Genomic DNA, 17,434 nt, shown 5'->3' on the forward strand with positions numbered 1-17,434 from the left:
TGGGCTGCTCTTACTGTTTTGTTGTTCCTGGATCAGTCTTACAGACTTCTAGATTCTGTGGACCTATGCTCTCGTTTTAACTATTTCTGGGCCAGATGCCTTTCTTGTTCAGTAAATTGAACTAAAGTGGCTGCCTGCTCTCTGTGCTGCAAGAATTTGACATGGAAAAATAGAGGAAATATTTTACCTCTTCTTTCTGAGTGTGGGATGGTGCCTTCTGGTGCAATGAGGTGCTGGCAGTGCGGGGCGGGGCTGACACGGGGCAGGGCGGGTTGATGGTGGGGGCGGAGCTGACGGGGCGGGGCGGGGCTGATGGTGAGAGGCGGGGCTGGCCGGGGAGATGGTGTCTGTGGTCTTGCAGCCTGGGAAGGATGGCACTGCTTCAGCAGTTGTCATTCACCTGAGTCGTTTACTTTTTCCAAGATTAGCATGAACATAAATGTCTTAAGGGGATGTCCCCGGGGGCCTGAGCAGCATCTAGCTCTCCCTCATTGAGATTTGGCCTTGTTGTCCCCGTAGGATAAATATACATGCAATAGACAGCTTTGGTGTCTTCTCATAGTTGAGGGTCTTTCCTCCCCCCTTTCAGGGTTTTCTTTAAAAGTTTAACTACTGGTTGTATCTTTCTCATTTGCTTTCAGCTTTGGCATCTTTGTCTTCACTTCCCTTTATGTTTCCTGTATTAGGAAATAGTGTTTCTAAACTCTGCTTGTAGGTCAGGCAGACTCTTTTCATTGAGAGATGTGTTGACAAGGTCTGGTCTAATGAGAGCTGCAATGGTTTGTTTTAGACTCCTTTCAGAAGTATGTTATCCCGCTGCAAGATGAGTGGAAAGGGGTTGTCATTAACCTGGTATTTATTAGATCCTCCCAACTAATTCAGGATTACAGAGTTTATTATTTCTCTAAGTGCCGTTTTCTCCCTAGCCTCTAGTTTGCAGTTAATTTTCAGAATGAGCCCTTGGCTTATTCTTTGACCAACTTGCTTTGGTGCCATTGGCCTTGGTGGTGCCATAGTCTGTAATCTCCAAAATAACCGTACTGTTTAATCTCAGGCCTTGGGAAGTTCAGCTGTGGTACTTTTTGGTGTGAGCCCGAGTGTTTCCTTTGGTGGTGCAGCTGCAGGTCTTTTCTCCAGGCTGCAGCTTTTCCGTGTTGAGAGTGTTTTAGCTGCGGGCTCCGGGCAGCCTCGCCCTCACTTAGGCGCTCCCTTCTAACTGGGGCTGGAATGATGGTGGGCCGTCTTATCCTTTACTTAGGTATGAGAGTTGCTTTAATGACTGTTGCTGAGCCAGTAATGGCCAGAGTGAGCTGTAATATACACTACTAGTACCCAGACCACAGTTCCTTCCCTCCCTGCCCCTGTGGATACCACTGCCTCTTGAGGGCAGGGTTAATATAAAATACAGTATAAAAAGTATACAGTTGCTTGATATAAAGTTAATTCTGAACTTTTTTTGAATAGCTAATTGAAACATAGATTTTCTTAATTTTTTCATACTGTTTTATTTATTTGTGTAGTTTTCCCTTGGTATTTATTTATTACTACAGTTATTTAAGCTGTTTAACCATGTGGCTGTCTTTATAATCATAGTAACGTCATAATCATAGTAATAGTTTAATATAATGAATCTTACACATGCATGCACACTCACTCACTCACACATATTTTGAGGCAGCACTTCCAGATATAAGAGAGGCTTGGCCTGGCCTGGATCCTTCTATTTATCCTAGTCTCCCAAGTGCTGGGATTATAGACATGCATCACCATTTTGTATTTTGAAATTTTTGAATTTGACTCATTTTGCACTTTTTACAGAATAAAAATATTATTGTGTAAAACTCTGGCAGTGCAGACACTGGCAACAGCTTATCTTCCTCCTGGCCTTGTTTGTTAAGAAGCTAGGACTCAGTATTCTCCTTTAATCTTCTCCATTACATTGGACTGAAAGACTAACCAGGGGGTTCTTGGGCTGTTCATTGTCTCTCTGGCTGTCAACCATTGGAACTAAGATTGCTAGAATAGGCAGCCATGCCGGGCAGACAGCGTCACCAAGTGGTATAAACTGTACCAGGATCCAGTGGAATTAGTTCACCATGCTGTTTCCTGTATTCGTCCCTCAGTCACGTGTTGTGTTGAAGACTGGCACTGTGGGAGGGGTGATGAGGGAAGGCTCTGGCCTCCTGGACACCTGCTCTTCCTCATGTAGAGGCGGCAGTCAGGAATGAGGCGGACATCGGCAAGAGTGAGGGAGGTAGGGGTGCAGTTGTGACAGACAAATGGCTGAGATTTTGTGGCTGGTCTTGAGGTGTGATCCAGGTCAGCAGTGTCTCTCCTGGGCTTGTTGCCCTCTAAGCCTTGTGTAACATGGCAGGGCCCAGGCCTTCAGCAGACTCTCCTGTCTTTAGCCTGAGAGTCTTCTGTTGGGAATCACAAGTCCTGTCTGGGAGTCCATTGAAAGGACATTGAACAAATGTTCAGGTATGGCCCCCGACGAGGATCCGAGGCTTTGCTTTATCTGGTTTTCAGGGGAGTGTTCTCCACATTCATGTTGGGGTGGGGTTGTGTTTATAGATGTTGCGTGGCTGTTCATTTCATGTTCTTTGTGCATTAGTGGGCCCTCCATACAGTTCACTGAAGATTCTAGCATCCAGGCAGGAATTCTACCTGTCTTGGTTTTGATATTTTCCCATCTGAACATCCTGGATCACCATGGACTGTAAAGTCAGAATTTCTCCAGTGACGGTGTAAAAGAACAGGAAAAGGGAAGGGAAGGGGGGAAGGGAGGAAGACAATGCCCGGAAACACAGCAGTTTCTGAGCGGATGTGTCTGTCTGTCTGTCTGTCTTGAGGGTCCCTCACTGAGAAAACAGGAAAAGAGAACCTAGGGCTTGGGCACCTCCTGGGCATTGAGTCATTGCTGCCTCAGTCTAGTTACTTAAACAATCAAACAAATTGTCAAGTAAAAGTGGCTCTCTGTACACACAAGTCCTGAATAGAGTTTTTAAACCATGTGTGGAACGGTGAATCTAGAGTTAGGACGGATCCATCACCCTAAAACCTTCAGCATGTTCTTCCTTTGATTTCCCAGTGATAAGAGAGAGCTATGCTTTTCCTAGGAAATAACTCCTCTGAGTGCTCTTGGAGGAAGCCCCGGGGTGGAGTGAGGTGGGTGGTCACAGATTAGACTGTCCTACAAGCCTTCTCCAGAGCCAGGCCTGGGCCTCTCCAGCTAGCTGTCTGGGTTTTGTATGATCACATTTTAATAATTTTAATGGTGACTAGGGGTTCTCTCTCTCTCTCTCTCTCTCTCTCTCTCTCTCTCTCTCTCTCCTCTCTCTCTCTCTCTCTCTCTCACACACACACACACACACACACACACACACACACACACACACCCGTTTTATACAGCTCTTAGTTTTTGAGTGTTGGATTAAGGTTGTAGTTTTCAGTCTGTAGGCTTTAGACTCCCATGTCAAGGCAAATTCCTGACCTTCCCTGTGTATTGTTCTTCAAGTGCAGCGTACGAGGGTGAGTGCATGGGACAGCTGGTGTCCTTACAAACAACAGGGGCATCTGGCCCTGGAGAGGCAATCTTCCCCCCCCTTACTCTTCTTCCTTTCCCTCCTCCTCTTCCTCCTCCCCCTCTTCCCCTTCCTCTTCTTCCTCTCTCCCCTCCTTCCCCCTCCTCTGTCCCCTCCCTGCCCTCTCCTCCCCCTCCCCTCCCCCTCCTCTCCTTTGCCTTCTCCTCCCCATTTCCATTAGATTGTGTGTTCTGTGAAGATGTTGTAACTCACTGACCATCCCTGGATGGTCTGTTGAAGGGAGGTACTGCTTACATGGAATTACCTAGAAGGAGAGGTCATCGCAGGGGCTCGAAGGGGCTGGCTCCTGTTGAGCTCGCATGTACAAAGGCAGGTTCCTCTTCTTTATTATTTGTTGAAAACCATTTGCTGACTGCCCACTGTGTGCAGGCCTGGATTGGTATTGATGGTGAGGACTTAGAGTCCAATAATTAGTGACTTGCCATCTCTTTTTTCCCTCCTTCCCCTTTTTTTCTAGCACCTTAAATAACAACCACCACTAAGAAACAGCTTCTAGGGTTGGGGATTTAGCTCAGTGGTAGAGCGCTTGCCTAGGAAGCCCAAGGCCCTGGGTTCGGTCCCCAGCTCCGAAAAAAAGAACCAAAAAAAAAAAGAAACAGCTTCTAGCCTGGTAAAGGGAGGGAGACTGTCCCTACCTACAGTTTGCCCATGTCTGCATATGTCTTGTCTCTGGGGTCCTGTTAGCATGGTTGGTTAGAGTGAATGAGAAGACAACATCAGGGCTCTCAGGAGTGCTTTGTCAGTTCTGTCAGAATAGGGTCTCACTGACTGGAGCTCACTGATTGGCTGGACTGGCTGGGCAGTGAGCCCCTTGGATCATCATGTCTCTGCTCACAGTACTAGTGTTCCTTCTGGATGCATGCTGTCATGGCCAGCTTTTGACATGACATGGGGACCAGCTTCTCACGAGGACCTGAACACACTGCCCAATGTGCTGTTTCCCACCTCTCTTTTTTACAGAGAACTCTGTACTTAGAGTAAAACACCGCAATCCACCAGAGATGAATAACTAGAGTCTGAGCTCATGCATTTCAGGCACTGTTCCTTGGCGTTCGATGGCATCTGACACATGCTGTACAGGGTGTGTGTGTGTGTGTGTGTGTGTGTGTGTGTGTGTGTGTGTGTGTCCCGAGCTCAGGTTGCAGGGAATCCCCAATGATGCCACAAACACCTTGTAATCAAGTATTTGATTTTGGATTAATTTTTGTCTTTCTGTGGTAAGGGCAACATTTAATTCAGAGGTTCAGTCCATTAACATCAAGGTGGGAGCATGGCAGCATGTAGGCAGGCATGGTGCAGGAGGAGCTGAGAGCTCTACATCTTCATCTGAAGGCTGCTAGAAGAAGACTGGCTTCCAGGCAGCTAGGAGGAGGGTCTTATAGCCCATGCCCACAGTGGCACACCTATTAATAGTGCCAGTCCCTGGGTTAAGCATATTCAAACCACCACACCCCACATTCAATTATGTTCCCTTTTTGGGATCTGCACCCACAGTGTAAGAAGCTGTGTTTTGAGACAGTTTCTAAACAACAGAACAGATATGGAGAGTCCAGATGACTTGGCTTTTATATTCCCAGGTATAGTAATTCCCTGAAACGTTCTAATTGCAGGACTGGGTAGTACCTGGTGTTCATAGTAATTTCCCTGGGACATTAGTAAAAGCCTTTGTATGGTATTCAAGGATTCAGGGTTTTAGAAAGTTTCTCATTCATATCAGTTCCTTAAAGAAAGCATGGTACATAGTGTATTTTATTTTATTTTTCTTTGCCAGCTCAGCTTTGTCTTTGATTGTGGAGGGGCGTGGCGTAAGCCAGTCATCATATTGTCATCATATTGGTGGCTTTTCACTCTCACCACCATTATTCTTTAGTGTTATTTCAGAGAAGTTGCTTTTGCCAGAAGAGGGAATGATTCAAGGTTGAGGTTTCTAATCTTTAAACTCTCCAGAGAACAGGTGTTCTGTCTTCTTTATTAAAACACAAGTTCTGACTGGTCTCATAATATGTTACATTCTTACATTTCCTTTGTCTGCCTGCTGGTCAGAAGCACTGGCCCTGGGAGACCGGGAGGAGGCAGCAGATGCTGGTGGTAAGAAGTAGGACCTATGGATGAGTTTTGCATAGTTGTGAGCCTGCCTGCTCTTAGCCACGGGGCGTGGGACTGGAGGTCAGAGGGAGAGAGACTATGGCTCCTGCTGCCATGTTCTCTGGCTGGGAGATGTTTAGGACCCCCCGGCTGTTTCCTCAGTACTCTGAGCTGGTGACTAGCTTCCTTGGCTAAGAATGTTCACAGAGTGCTGTCTGGCTGCTGTGTCCCCTTTCCGTCTAGCTAATTTTCTTTTTTAAAGACACTTCCTGGAAAAAGTGTACTCGCAGTGGGGATTGTGGTTTTGAGGTTCACAGTACAGAACCAGTTAAACTGGTCTCTGCCTTTGGGATGGATGGATGGTGGTCATCAAGATTGCCTAGTGCTGATCTCACCCTGTTTACCACAGGGCCCTGGAGGCTCCATGTGTGTGCTCTAGAAACTGAACTCAGAGCAAAGGAGGACCCCGGAGGTTTCCAGCTGCCCTCTCGGTGGTCTAGATGGAATGGTCGTGACGTGTCCGTTTAGATGGGGCGTCGGGTTGGCTCTTGGCTTTCCTTCCTCATATGAAGTGTGTAAGGGAGAGGTGAATCTGGGTCTGTCTGGTCTTCGCAGTCTTTTTTTTTTTTTTAATGTTAAAAATATTTTTGAGATTGTATTAAAATTCAGCATTTCTCCCTCCCCTTTCTTCCACCCAAACCCTCCTGCATACCTCTCTCTTCCCTCTTTTTAAGTTCATAGCTTCTGTTCTCACGAGTTGCGGTTACATCCCTGTGTGTGTGTGTAGACATACACATTTCTAAACATGCCCTGCTCAGTCTGTAATGTTACTCGTGTGTACATTTTTAAGACTGACCGTTTGGTAGTGGACAGCCAGTTGGCGTGCTCTTCCCTGGAGAAGACTCTGTCTCCCACTCTCAGCGTTCTTCAGAAGCGATCCTGAAATCCTAGGGTGCACGAGAAGCCAGCAAGACACTGCCTTAGGAAGTCGTGGTCTCATCCTACTCTCTCAGGCAGTCCTCATGCTGGATCTGGCTGGAGCAAACATATGCACAGTCTGTGGGAACAGGAGCAATGGTTTTATGTTTATTTTGAGCTTTGCTTGTTTACTAGGGAAGCGTAACATCTCTACCTTAGGTGATTTTTTTTTAAAAGATGCATTTGTGTGCACATGCATGTATTCGTGTACGTGTATGCATACCAGAGAGCATGTTAGACTCCCTGGAGCTGGTGGTTGTGAGCCTGTATATACAGGTTCTCTGGAGGAGCAGTCAGTATACTCTTGATCACTGAGCTGTCTCTTTCAACCCCTCCATAAACTTTTTTTTTTTTTAAGTAAAATTGTCTCTGTATGGTGCGTGCTCACACGCGTATGTGAATGAGGGTGCATTTCTGGAAGCCAGAGGATAGATAACCTTGGGTGCTGCTGGGTCCTTGCCTTCTTCCTTGAGGTACAGGATCTCTGTTGATTGTGGATAGCCAGACACAGGCTAACTGGTTACTGAACTTCCACAACTTCTGTCCCTGCCTTCCTCTTGCCGTAGGAACATTAGGCTTGCAGACATGCTCCATCCAGCTTTATGTGAGTACTGCACATTCAAGCTTAAGTTCTTCTGGCTTGTTATCCAAGCCCATTCATCAGCTGAACCCCCCTGAGCATCACTCAGATGTCTAGGGACAGGTTTCTGATGAAACAACATTGATAGTTGAATGTAAATGAGAAGCAGTCAGACCACGAAGACATCTCTCTAACGTCGTGAGACTCTCCCTTGGTTGGGTGCAATGTGTATGACAAGCCATTCGACTCTAAGAGTACAAATATTGCTTCTCTTATAAGATAGATACAGTGTTACTCCACACCGTGTGTGTACACTACCAGTATGTGTAGAGTCATCTACATGAAGTTTCTATTTAATTTGGCTCGATAGGATGCATCTCTTTAACCTGCACACCTGGTAAGGGGACTGGGTCATCTCTAAGGTTTACTTTCTCTGTTTTATAAGATGAGAGTGGTGGTACTTGTGTCACGTTCCATGAGGAATACAGGCGTTTGCCCAGGGCACACCTGTCCACCAAGTGTCCCCAAAGCCGGGAGGGGCTTGTGTCTGTGCTCTGCTCTTCCCGATTCCAAGGCTGTGCAGGCCTTAAGTTCAGGTTTGCAGAGCTGAGGTCACATGACCTGGCACCTGTCTGTACTGTGGGTTAGAAAACACTTATTTTTCCCACGTGGAGTAGCTGCATACCTAATTTCATAAAGTAAATAAAAACTTTGTGTATCTTTTGTGTGTTTTGAAGTTGAATGGTGCCAAATGACAGAGGGACACAGACTTTAAGGAAGCACAAGCTTGAGAGAGAGAGAGAGAGAGAGAGAGAGAGAGAGAGAGAGAGAGAGAGAGAACGAGAACACCAAGAGCAGAAACAGGGTGAAGTTTTATAGTGGCTTCCCGTCAGGTGTGCTTAGCAGCAAGGATTCATAAGGGTGAATCAAGATGAGTCTAATACTTTGGAATCGAGTTGGAGTTGGGCATGCATAAGCCTACAATTTGAGAGACTGAGGCAGGAGGATCATCAGGACTTTGAGGGTAACCTTGGTCTCATGAGGCCTTGTCTTTAAAAAAACCCAAACTAATTAGCCAAAGAAACTTCTTACAGACGATGTGGCTTAAGGGCAGTGTCGGGACCATCCCTGTGGGTTACAGTCCAACAAAAGCTCTCTCTCTATCTTCTTGGATGCATTATTTATCCCTCAAATTCCTGTTACTGAGACTTCACCAGTCATTGGATGTAGAAAACCATCAGATATTTTAAGGAGGTCTAGGTGGTCTAGGAACAGATTATGCAACATGCATCAGTTAGCTGGGATCTGATGCTAGAAGGAGCTCTAGGAAAGTGGACATTGCCGTCTGTCCCCTTATGGGGACAGAGAAGCTTCCCTTACGTCATTCGGTGTGCCCTTCCGTGGGCCAGGGACAGACTTCCTTAAAGGAGACGGGCTACTACAGTGTCCTGACCTCTAACACTCTATAGTGTGCTTTTTCTTGGAACATGTATTATGTATTGCATATTTGCAAGGTGGCACTTTTGGCTTGGTTAGAAACAATTAAGGAGAGTTGAAAAATAGGCCATTCTTCCTTAGCTCGTATCACTGCCAAGCCTAGGGTTGGTTTTCTTTTTCCTTAAAAAGGAAACATTCATTTTCCTAAAATTAAAAAAAAAAAAAAAAGGCAGGATGAATCAAAAGCCGTGAGTTTTCTCCACCAAGGGGTAATTCTGGTTCCTGTGAGGCAGGCAGACTGTGATGAAGTGACACTGACAGACTTATTTGGAATAAAGAAAGATGCCAGAGCGTTTTGACAGACTCATGGGTTTTGTAGATCTGTAATCTAAAGTGGCACTATATCAGGCATCTCAAGAGTCCCTACCCAGCGTAGCATAGTTGTGTTCTCAAAAAGAAGAAAGTACTTCCATGCTGTTCTCCGTTCCCCATCACCTGATTTCTAGCCATGAGAAGGTTGCCGCCGTGATTTGGAAGTAGATGCATAAAAAGGCTGGAAGGCTGAAGGGCTGCATGGGTACTGTAGGGCCTGCCATGTGGCCGAGGCAGAGGGTTCACTCACACTATGTCTTAAGTGCACTCTTCCTTCTTGGATTCAAGAAAAACACAGTTTTACTTAGTGATTGTGCAGACATAGTCATGTGACTGCTGTCATACATGTGATTGTGTACATAGTAGTGATTGTGCAGACATAGTCATGTGACTGCTGTCATAGTCATGTGATTGTACGGACATAGTCATGTGATTGTGCGGACATAGTCATGGGAGCTACTTAATGTTATTACTGATAGAGGGCATAGACTCTCATATTCTGGACTTGTATTTGCTCACGTGGCCCACACTGGTATGACGTGATTGTTGTACTCCCTGATGCCATGAAGTATATATACCATGACTCTGCCCTCATTGACACGGGGCCCATGACACAGCAGTCCAAAGCTGTCTCCTGTCCTGTTTGTTGAGCACCTTCGTTATTGTTTAGAGTATACTAGTTCTCAGATAATGCCATGCTAGGGGACTGCATGGTTTTTGTTGTAATTTGAGTTCCTGAGCCAATTCTGTGAGTAAATGGAGAGTTGTTCTTAGGTTTAGTGTTATAAATTTACTCTTTCTGTCATAAGACAAGAGAGTTTTTGGGAAATGTGAGGATGTTGTTGCCTTGCCACAGAAGGGCCATCCTTAAAATTGATTCCTTAAGTAGTTCATGTTCAAGATAGTGGAGTGGTTCCTAGTTGCTTCAGAGAGTAGGCCGATAGCCACCCATCATCAGTGTGAGAGGAGAATGATAGTACTTTTTTGGATTTTGTTTTGTTTTATTTTGTTTTTAAATACAGAGTGATATGAGTAAGCTACACAGTTTAGGTCCCAAATCAAAAATTATAGTTGAGACAATGTTATTTTGCTTGTCCCTGAATCTTTTTGCATACTTCTTGTTCTCTGGGCAATAGTCTTCCTACTCCCTATATTTGCTATAATTTGTGGAATCTAGTAGTAGCTGTTGGGAGTCCAGGAAGAAGGCAGTTACCCATGTATGGCATATCGAGTGAATATCTAGAGGTATTTTGTTTTTGTTTCGTTTGATTGTTTGTGAGCCTGATATGTAGACAAACACATTACTTAAGTTCATTAGGATCCTGGAAGATGGCTTCCTGACTTGATAACCAGACCCTCCATAGAGGCTCAGAATCCCCTGGAACTTCAGTTCTAAGGGGATCTGTGCCCTCATCCAGCCTCTGTGGGCTCCTGAATGCATGCAGTGTTAAATAAGCTTACACGTACACACATATACACATACATTTAACAGAGTCTTTTGAGAACCTTGGAGCTTACGATTGGTACATTAGATCTCTGAGAAAAATAATTGATATTTTATCTAAATTCGTTTGATCCGCTGCCTTATTTTCACCAGCTCTGCTGTTCCGTTGGTGGGCACGCTCTTACTGTGATCACCTTTTATCAGTAACAGGAAAAGCCTGGACGGAGGCTGGGTTATAGACGTTATCCACTCCATCTGAATAACTGTTGTGAATGTTGGTAATAACCAGTCTTTCTTTTCTGTGTCTTCAGGGTCGACATGTTAAAACGGGTCAGCTGGCGGCCATCAAGGTTATGGATGTCACCGAGGTAAGGCTGAATTGACCATACATGTTTATGAAGAGATCGAGACTTTAAAGTCTCCAGCCCAAGTACCTTTACCCTCCTCGGCGTAGTTAGCGGTTGTGGTCACCTTAGTGCATGACTTTCCTGCGGCGTTAAGGCTCCAGGTCCAGCAGCAGGCCCGTGGACGAGTTGTTGCAGATGGTCTCAAGAAACGAAGACTCTCGTTTGCTTAGTGCACTTTTTATTTAAACAACCAACCCACAACAAACTCCCTCCATCTGAGTGATGTCATCCTTGGCCACAAGATGGGCTGTAATTGGAAACATCTTCACTAATAGAAAAGAAAATGTTGGGGTGGGAGGGACCATGGGGGGGAGTCACATGAACGGCGATTGAAGGGAATGCTCCCCTTAGAGTATTAGACCACATCTGTGCCATTCCTATTTATTTATTTATTTATTTATTTAATATTGAGAAAAGGAAATATTGAGCCAAGTTCCCAGAGGCTGGAAGACAGAAACATCTGTTTAGAAAGAACGTCAACTAGATTGTTGTTGGCACAACTTAGTGGCAAAAGATAGTTCTTTAAATAGTCAGTGAGGATTTACTGTGCAGCTTTAGATGGGAAAAGAGAACTGAGCTAAATAAAATGTGAGCCCATGCGTACACGCACACTCACTCACTCGCACACACACACTCGGGGGTGCCTCTGTGAGTGCATCCTTAATGGGTTGTGAGGAGCTAGGGCTACCCCATAGTAACCTGTTTTAGTTTGTCTCATCCTCTGCACTCACTGCCTTCTATGCAGTGTTGAGTCAGATTCAGCGCAGTTACCGAGTTCTAGAAAGAACTAAGCAGAAATCTGCAGTGTCTTTACATCAGATCGTAATTTCCCTAAATCTGGGGCTTACTGAGGAAACTGATGGCTGCCGATGAGTCATCCATAATCTGGGGAGGTATCCTCCACCATCCCTGCGGCTCTCACACAGCATGGGCCTCTCCAGTGAGCACACTTGTGAGTTAGAATTAGGAAACATTGTAGCCCACAGGTGACAGCTGTTGAAGCCCTCAGACCCACTAGGGAGGATGTGGCGTTCTGTGGGGTGACTGCCCTCTTGTCTGTCAACAAGGATAGCTAGAGAATTTTAAGAGGAAACCTGTTGGTTGGTTATCCAAAAGATTCTTGTCACAAATTGTGCTGTGGGCAGGACAGTTCTGTGGAAAAGTAGATGCTTTTCAGCTAAACGTTTCCATTTGTTTGTTTTTCAAGACAGGGTTATTCTTTGTAGCCCTGGCTATACTGCATCTCACTCTATAGACCAGGCTGGCTTCAGACTCAGAGATCTGCTAGCCTCTGCCTCCTGAGTGCTGGGATAAAAGGTGCATGCCACCACCGCCTGACTCATTTAAAGATTTTTAAGGATCAGTGGAAGAGTGGTACAATTGAACTTACTGTAATTCAATGTAGTAGGTGTTTATGAAGTGCTCTGAGCCTGGGCCATGCGGTGACAACTTCTCGATGAAGTCCCCGTTTCTTCCCGAGTGACCCCGGTTGCTGTTTTGGGATATGGTGTCGCCAGAGCCACAGAACCTATAGACTGGGTTGGGTGGTCTATTGTTAGACTTAGGTACCACTTTAAATGGTCCAGACATGGGTATATCCTTTATAGGAAGCAGAGGCAGGCAGATCTCTCTGAGTTTGAGGGCAATGTATGTAGCAAACTCCAAGACAGCAAGGACCATGCAAAGAGACCTTGTCTTTGTAAGCCTTAAGCCTTGGGTGTTTATGGAAGCCAGAGTTTAGTTTCTTTCTGGACTTAGTGCTTTCAGCCCACGCTGTGTTTCCTGAGTAGCTGCTGTGGCCTCCTGGTATGTTACTTCACACCTCAGATGCATTTCAAGTCTGGAACCTCCTCTAAGGCCAAGTCTGATTATAATTGTGCACCACATGGTCACCGGAGAAAGGAAGAGAAGCATTTAGGAGAGTGTAAAGAAAATCAAGTCCTTTCCTCTTCTGACAGTAGCCCTTTGGTGTATTTCTTATTCAGTCATATCTCTATGAGAACATGTATGAGGTTCATGCATACGTGTACATGTACTACATGCCTTTTGTATTATTGTTGCTATTTTCTGTGCTGGGGATAAACGAGGCCCTTGTGTGTCCAAGCTAGATAAGTGCTGTACTGCTGAGCTACAAAAGGTGTTTTCCTGCTTGAAAAACAAGGTGGCAATGGTCAGGTGACAGACACGAGTATTTGTAGTGCTCCTTTAAAAATAATTAATGGGGGCTGGAGAGATGGCTCAGCGATCCTGAGTTCAAATTCCAGCAACTACATGGTGTGATGGAATCTGACGCCCTCTTCTGGTGTGTCTGAAGACATTGACAATGCACTTATATTTAAAAATAAATAAATCTCTTAAAAAAGTAATTAATGGAAGCTCGTGTATTCCAGTAAAGTCAAAACTGGATGGTGAGCTTAAAGCCCCGTCAATCAACCATCGAGTCTGTTGGCTCCTCAGTGATGTTTCTTACATGCTCTTCTCTCAGAAGAACCTCTGCAGTGGCCTGGGGCTCAGGAAGGACCCAGAGGAAGATTGGGAATAGAAGGTTGTGAATAGAAGACCTTGGACCACTGGCAGCATGGAAAGCTTGTGCTTGCCTGTCCCAGCACTGAGGCTTCTGGGCTCATGTTGCTGGGGCCTGGGTGTCAGATAAGAGAGGTTTGCAGCTGAGCAGCAGATGTCAGCTCTGGGCAGGGGGGAGGGGAGGTCATTGGAGAGGGTCCTCTTGACAAGAGTGAGATTGTCTGCTTGCCATTTCGTCTCAGGAGCACAGAGGTACAGGAGCCGATTCCTGGGAAAGTCACGAGCATGCGTCTTATTAGGAGGGGCTAGGTGCTGGTCAGCAGGCTCAGCGGGTGCGGGAACAGTGGGTGGGAAGACCACGGCTTGGCACTCTCGTTGGCAGCTCCAGCTGCAGTAAGTAGGGATGTAGGCCTCCCCACCATTGTGTTTGGTTATGAGAAGAAGCCGGACATGACACTACAGATGGGGCTGAGTAGTCTGCAAGGGAGGCATTTTTTTTATAGATGTGCAGATCTCTTCCTATTTGCTTTGATCTTGACAGAATTAAGAATTGAGGTCAGAAAGGGCTCTTCTGAAGGAAACTGTCTTTTATCTGGTTGGCTTTGGAAAGGGTTTACAGAGCATATTACAGATTTATTTATTACAGATCTTTGTTAACGATTTGATACTAGTGCAGCAAGTGGGTAGTGTTATATGTGTTTTGTTTACAGTAACTTCAGGCTGAGAGGAGCTTAGGGAAATGTCTAGAGAAGACTCATGCACTGCTTACCCAGTCTCCCCCAGCGATAGCATCCTGCAAAGCACAGCCTCATAACTCAAGTGTACAGGATGCAACTGACTGGACTATATAAGGTATAGAACTTCAGCTTCAGAGCCATGGCACAGGTGAGATAGTTAGAACAAGTATGCCGTGTAACTTAGGACCGAGGCAGGCCATTAGAAACCAACTAAACACAAACCTGTCCAGGCACTTGTAGTGTTGAAAAGAGTATTTGATGTTTAACCAGGGCTTGTTACTGCTGAGCTGGTATGCCCCAGCCCTTGTCATTTAAATCCTTTTTAAAAAAGATTTATTTATTTTATATATGTGAGTACACTGTTGCTCTCTTCAATACCAGAAGAGGGCATCAGAACCCATTTCAGATGGTTGTGAGCCACCATGTGGTTGCTGGGAATTGAACTCAGAACCTCTAGAAGAGCACTGAGCTATCTCTCCAGCCCCCGTCATTTAAATTCTTAACAGTTTCATTTGTATTTACATAAGGGCGCATAGATGTGTATAGCATAATTATATTCATTCTTACAGAAGAGGGGCAGTGTGTGTAGGTCATAAGCCTTAGAGAACCGTGGGTGGCCGGCTGCTTTTCCCTATTCTGTGCTGTTTTAGGCAGCAAAACTGACACCCAGCCATTCTACGACAGAAGGCACAGGTCTTCCGTGTCCTACTTCAGCTCAAGGTGTGGTACTCTGTCTGTATAGGAAGATCAGCTGTTGAGTGTACACAGGGTGTGGCCTGGGTTCCGTACAGCTTTGTCTTGTTGATAGATTAGTTCCTGTAGGCTGGGGTATGACTGTGATGCTGCTGCCTGTGGCTTGTGTGGGTTGTTTCCCCCCTTCCTCCTTCTAGATGCAGTGTGAACATGGCAACTGAAAATGGTCAGTGGGCAGGGCAGGGAAAGTGGCATAATCTGATCATTCTTCTCAGCCTGGCTAGAGGAGGGTGAGGCAGGCAGATTTCCATGTGATAATAGCCTTTCTGCCTAGGTAATGATCTTTCGGGTCTTCATGGAGTAGTCCTTAAAAGTTTGTCTCTATAAACTAGTATGGACTATTGGAAAGGAAATATCATTTGAGAGTCTGTCTGTCTGCCTACCTGCCTGTGTCTCTCCCCACCTCTTTGTGTGTGTGTGTGTGTGTGTGTGTGTGTGTGTGTGTGTGTGTGTGTAGGTGCCCCAAAGGGCAGAAGAGGCGTCAGATTCTTCACAAGTGCATAATGCTGGTGGACTTAATTCTCCTTCTGCTCTCTCACTACTTTGAATGTCTGAGTGAGTGTAGGCATGGGAAGGTAGGTGGTCCTCTCTCTGACAAGTGTGTTCTGTTTCTTGTCTCTGGGGAGAGTTCCACTTTAAAAACAATTGTTCTGCCTTGGCTAAACCCAGGAGGCTTCAGACAGACTCTCACCAAGTGTTTTGCTTTATGGTCATACAGAGGCCAAGAGATGAGGGCCTCTGAGGAGGGTGACTGTTGTTACTCGGTAGTGGGTGGCATTGCCTGTCTGCTGACCGATGAGAGCGATGTAGTGTTCTGGGGGCCTTTGCCCAGACCTCTCTCCTAGAAAGTTCCTCTGCCTCCCTGTCATCTATCTGCTTACTGTTAGTGCACCCATGCCTCTAAGAGAAGGGGAGGGGGAGTGGGAGGTGTGGGAGTGGCGGTGAGCGCTGGAGGGATTTGAGAACCCAGAGTCAAGTTAGTGAGCCATGGCTAGACCAAAGTGAGATAAGCGGTTGGTGGGCTGCCCTGGCGTCTGTCTTATGAGTCATATTCGAGCAGGATTTTGATTATTTAGTTTCTAATTATCTAAAGCAGAACTCTTTCTTTTACTTTAAATACTTGGTCTGCAGCTTTCTGAGTGCCTAAAGCAGTAGGCTTAAGGTAGCAAAACCTCAATTGTCAAAACCTCAGAAGTTTTGTTTGCCTTTTTGAATTGGATCATGCTAATCCTGTAAAAGTATATTTTTTTGTCCAGCAAAATCTTATCTTCAACTCTCTTATACAGCTTTAAAAAACTCATATTTGAAAGAACAACCGTTCTGATAAGCTATACACGGTGCTCAGTGTCAGGGGATATGCAGTGCGTTCAGAGATACCCGGCGTGCATTCAGAGTGTGGCAGCAGGAGAGCCGTGGCAGAGGGCCTGCCTGGGTGACCCTGTTGGGTAGGACCAGCAGCATCCATCCATGGCTACGTGAATCAGTTATCTTTCCTTACCAGTTGTTTGGGAATCTGTAGGTTATTAGAGTCATCCTTCCCGGGTTTTGGGGGTAGGAACGCCTGCAGGTTTGTCTGTCGTTGTGTGAATGGAGGTGAGCGCACGTCTAGTTAGGACTCAGACTGTTCATGGTGGGAGAGGTAGCCGGTTACACTGGCGGTGACTGCCCTGGCCTGTTGTCCTTGCCCCACCCACTGCCTGGATTGTGTCTACCTTCACCAGGGCCTGTTTCATGTTAGACTCTATAGGAATACTCTATAAAGCCAAAGATAATTGTAGTTCATTTTCTTAGAACCACAGCACATATTTTCTGTGTGCTATGTGCTGCAAAAAAAGATTTTCATGCTAACCTAATGTATTATTTACCACTGTGGGTGGCCTCACCTGCTTGGAAGGGATCTTCCATCTTGGATGTAAAGAAACTGAGTATAAGGGATTGATTCATGTTAAATTTAAAGCAAAAGCTTCATCATCTTTGTGTGCAATGGGGTGTGTGTGTGTGTGTGTGTGTGTGTGTGTGTGTGTGTGTGTGTGTAAAACAAAGAAAAAGAGGCCATGACTTTGAAAGGAAGCAAAGTGAAGGGTGAGGTATGTGGGAGGATCTTAGGGAAGAACGAGAAGGGGGAAATGATGTAATTATATTTTAATTAAAAAATATAATTTAATTAAATCGGTTGCTCACTAACACTTGTAAAGTCAGAATTAGAAAATTCTTCTAAATTAGAAGAATGAATCTTACCTTATTGGTTTCACAATTATTTTATACTTTTATAATATTCTTGAATTTGGGGGGCATCCAGTTAGTTACCATAATTATTGGTGGTTGGATCACCAATTAGCTGAGGACTGATCTTAATCCATTGTTGAGACCATGGCCTTTAAAGTCTGCGTCTGAGCTCCTGTGCACCCGAGGCCGTGGGCTGGCGGTAAGAGGCGTGCTTGCTCACACACAGGTACTGCTCCACACGCCACGCCCTCCAAGCAGCCCTTGGCCAATCCTCACTTGATCTGTGT

The 17,434-nt window shown here is 45.5% G+C and overlaps 1 protein-coding gene across 20 annotated transcripts in view; it reads left to right on the forward strand.

Annotated features, from left to right (window-relative positions):
* Positions 1-17,434, forward strand: part of Map4k4 (mitogen-activated protein kinase kinase kinase kinase 4) — a 125,518-nt gene that overhangs the window by 51,317 nt on the left and 56,767 nt on the right. For all 20 annotated transcript variants that reach the window (XM_032900989.1, XM_032900996.1, XM_032900993.1 and 17 more), the window contains exon 3: positions 10,813-10,869. In XM_032900989.1, the coding sequence (XP_032756880.1) occupies positions 10,813-10,869 (57 nt within the window). The remainder of the gene's footprint in view (positions 1-10,812; positions 10,870-17,434) is intronic.

Source organism: Rattus rattus, chromosome 4 (genome assembly GCF_011064425.1).
Source record: "Rattus rattus isolate New Zealand chromosome 4, Rrattus_CSIRO_v1, whole genome shotgun sequence".
NCBI classification, from domain to species: domain Eukaryota; kingdom Metazoa; phylum Chordata; class Mammalia; order Rodentia; family Muridae; genus Rattus; species Rattus rattus.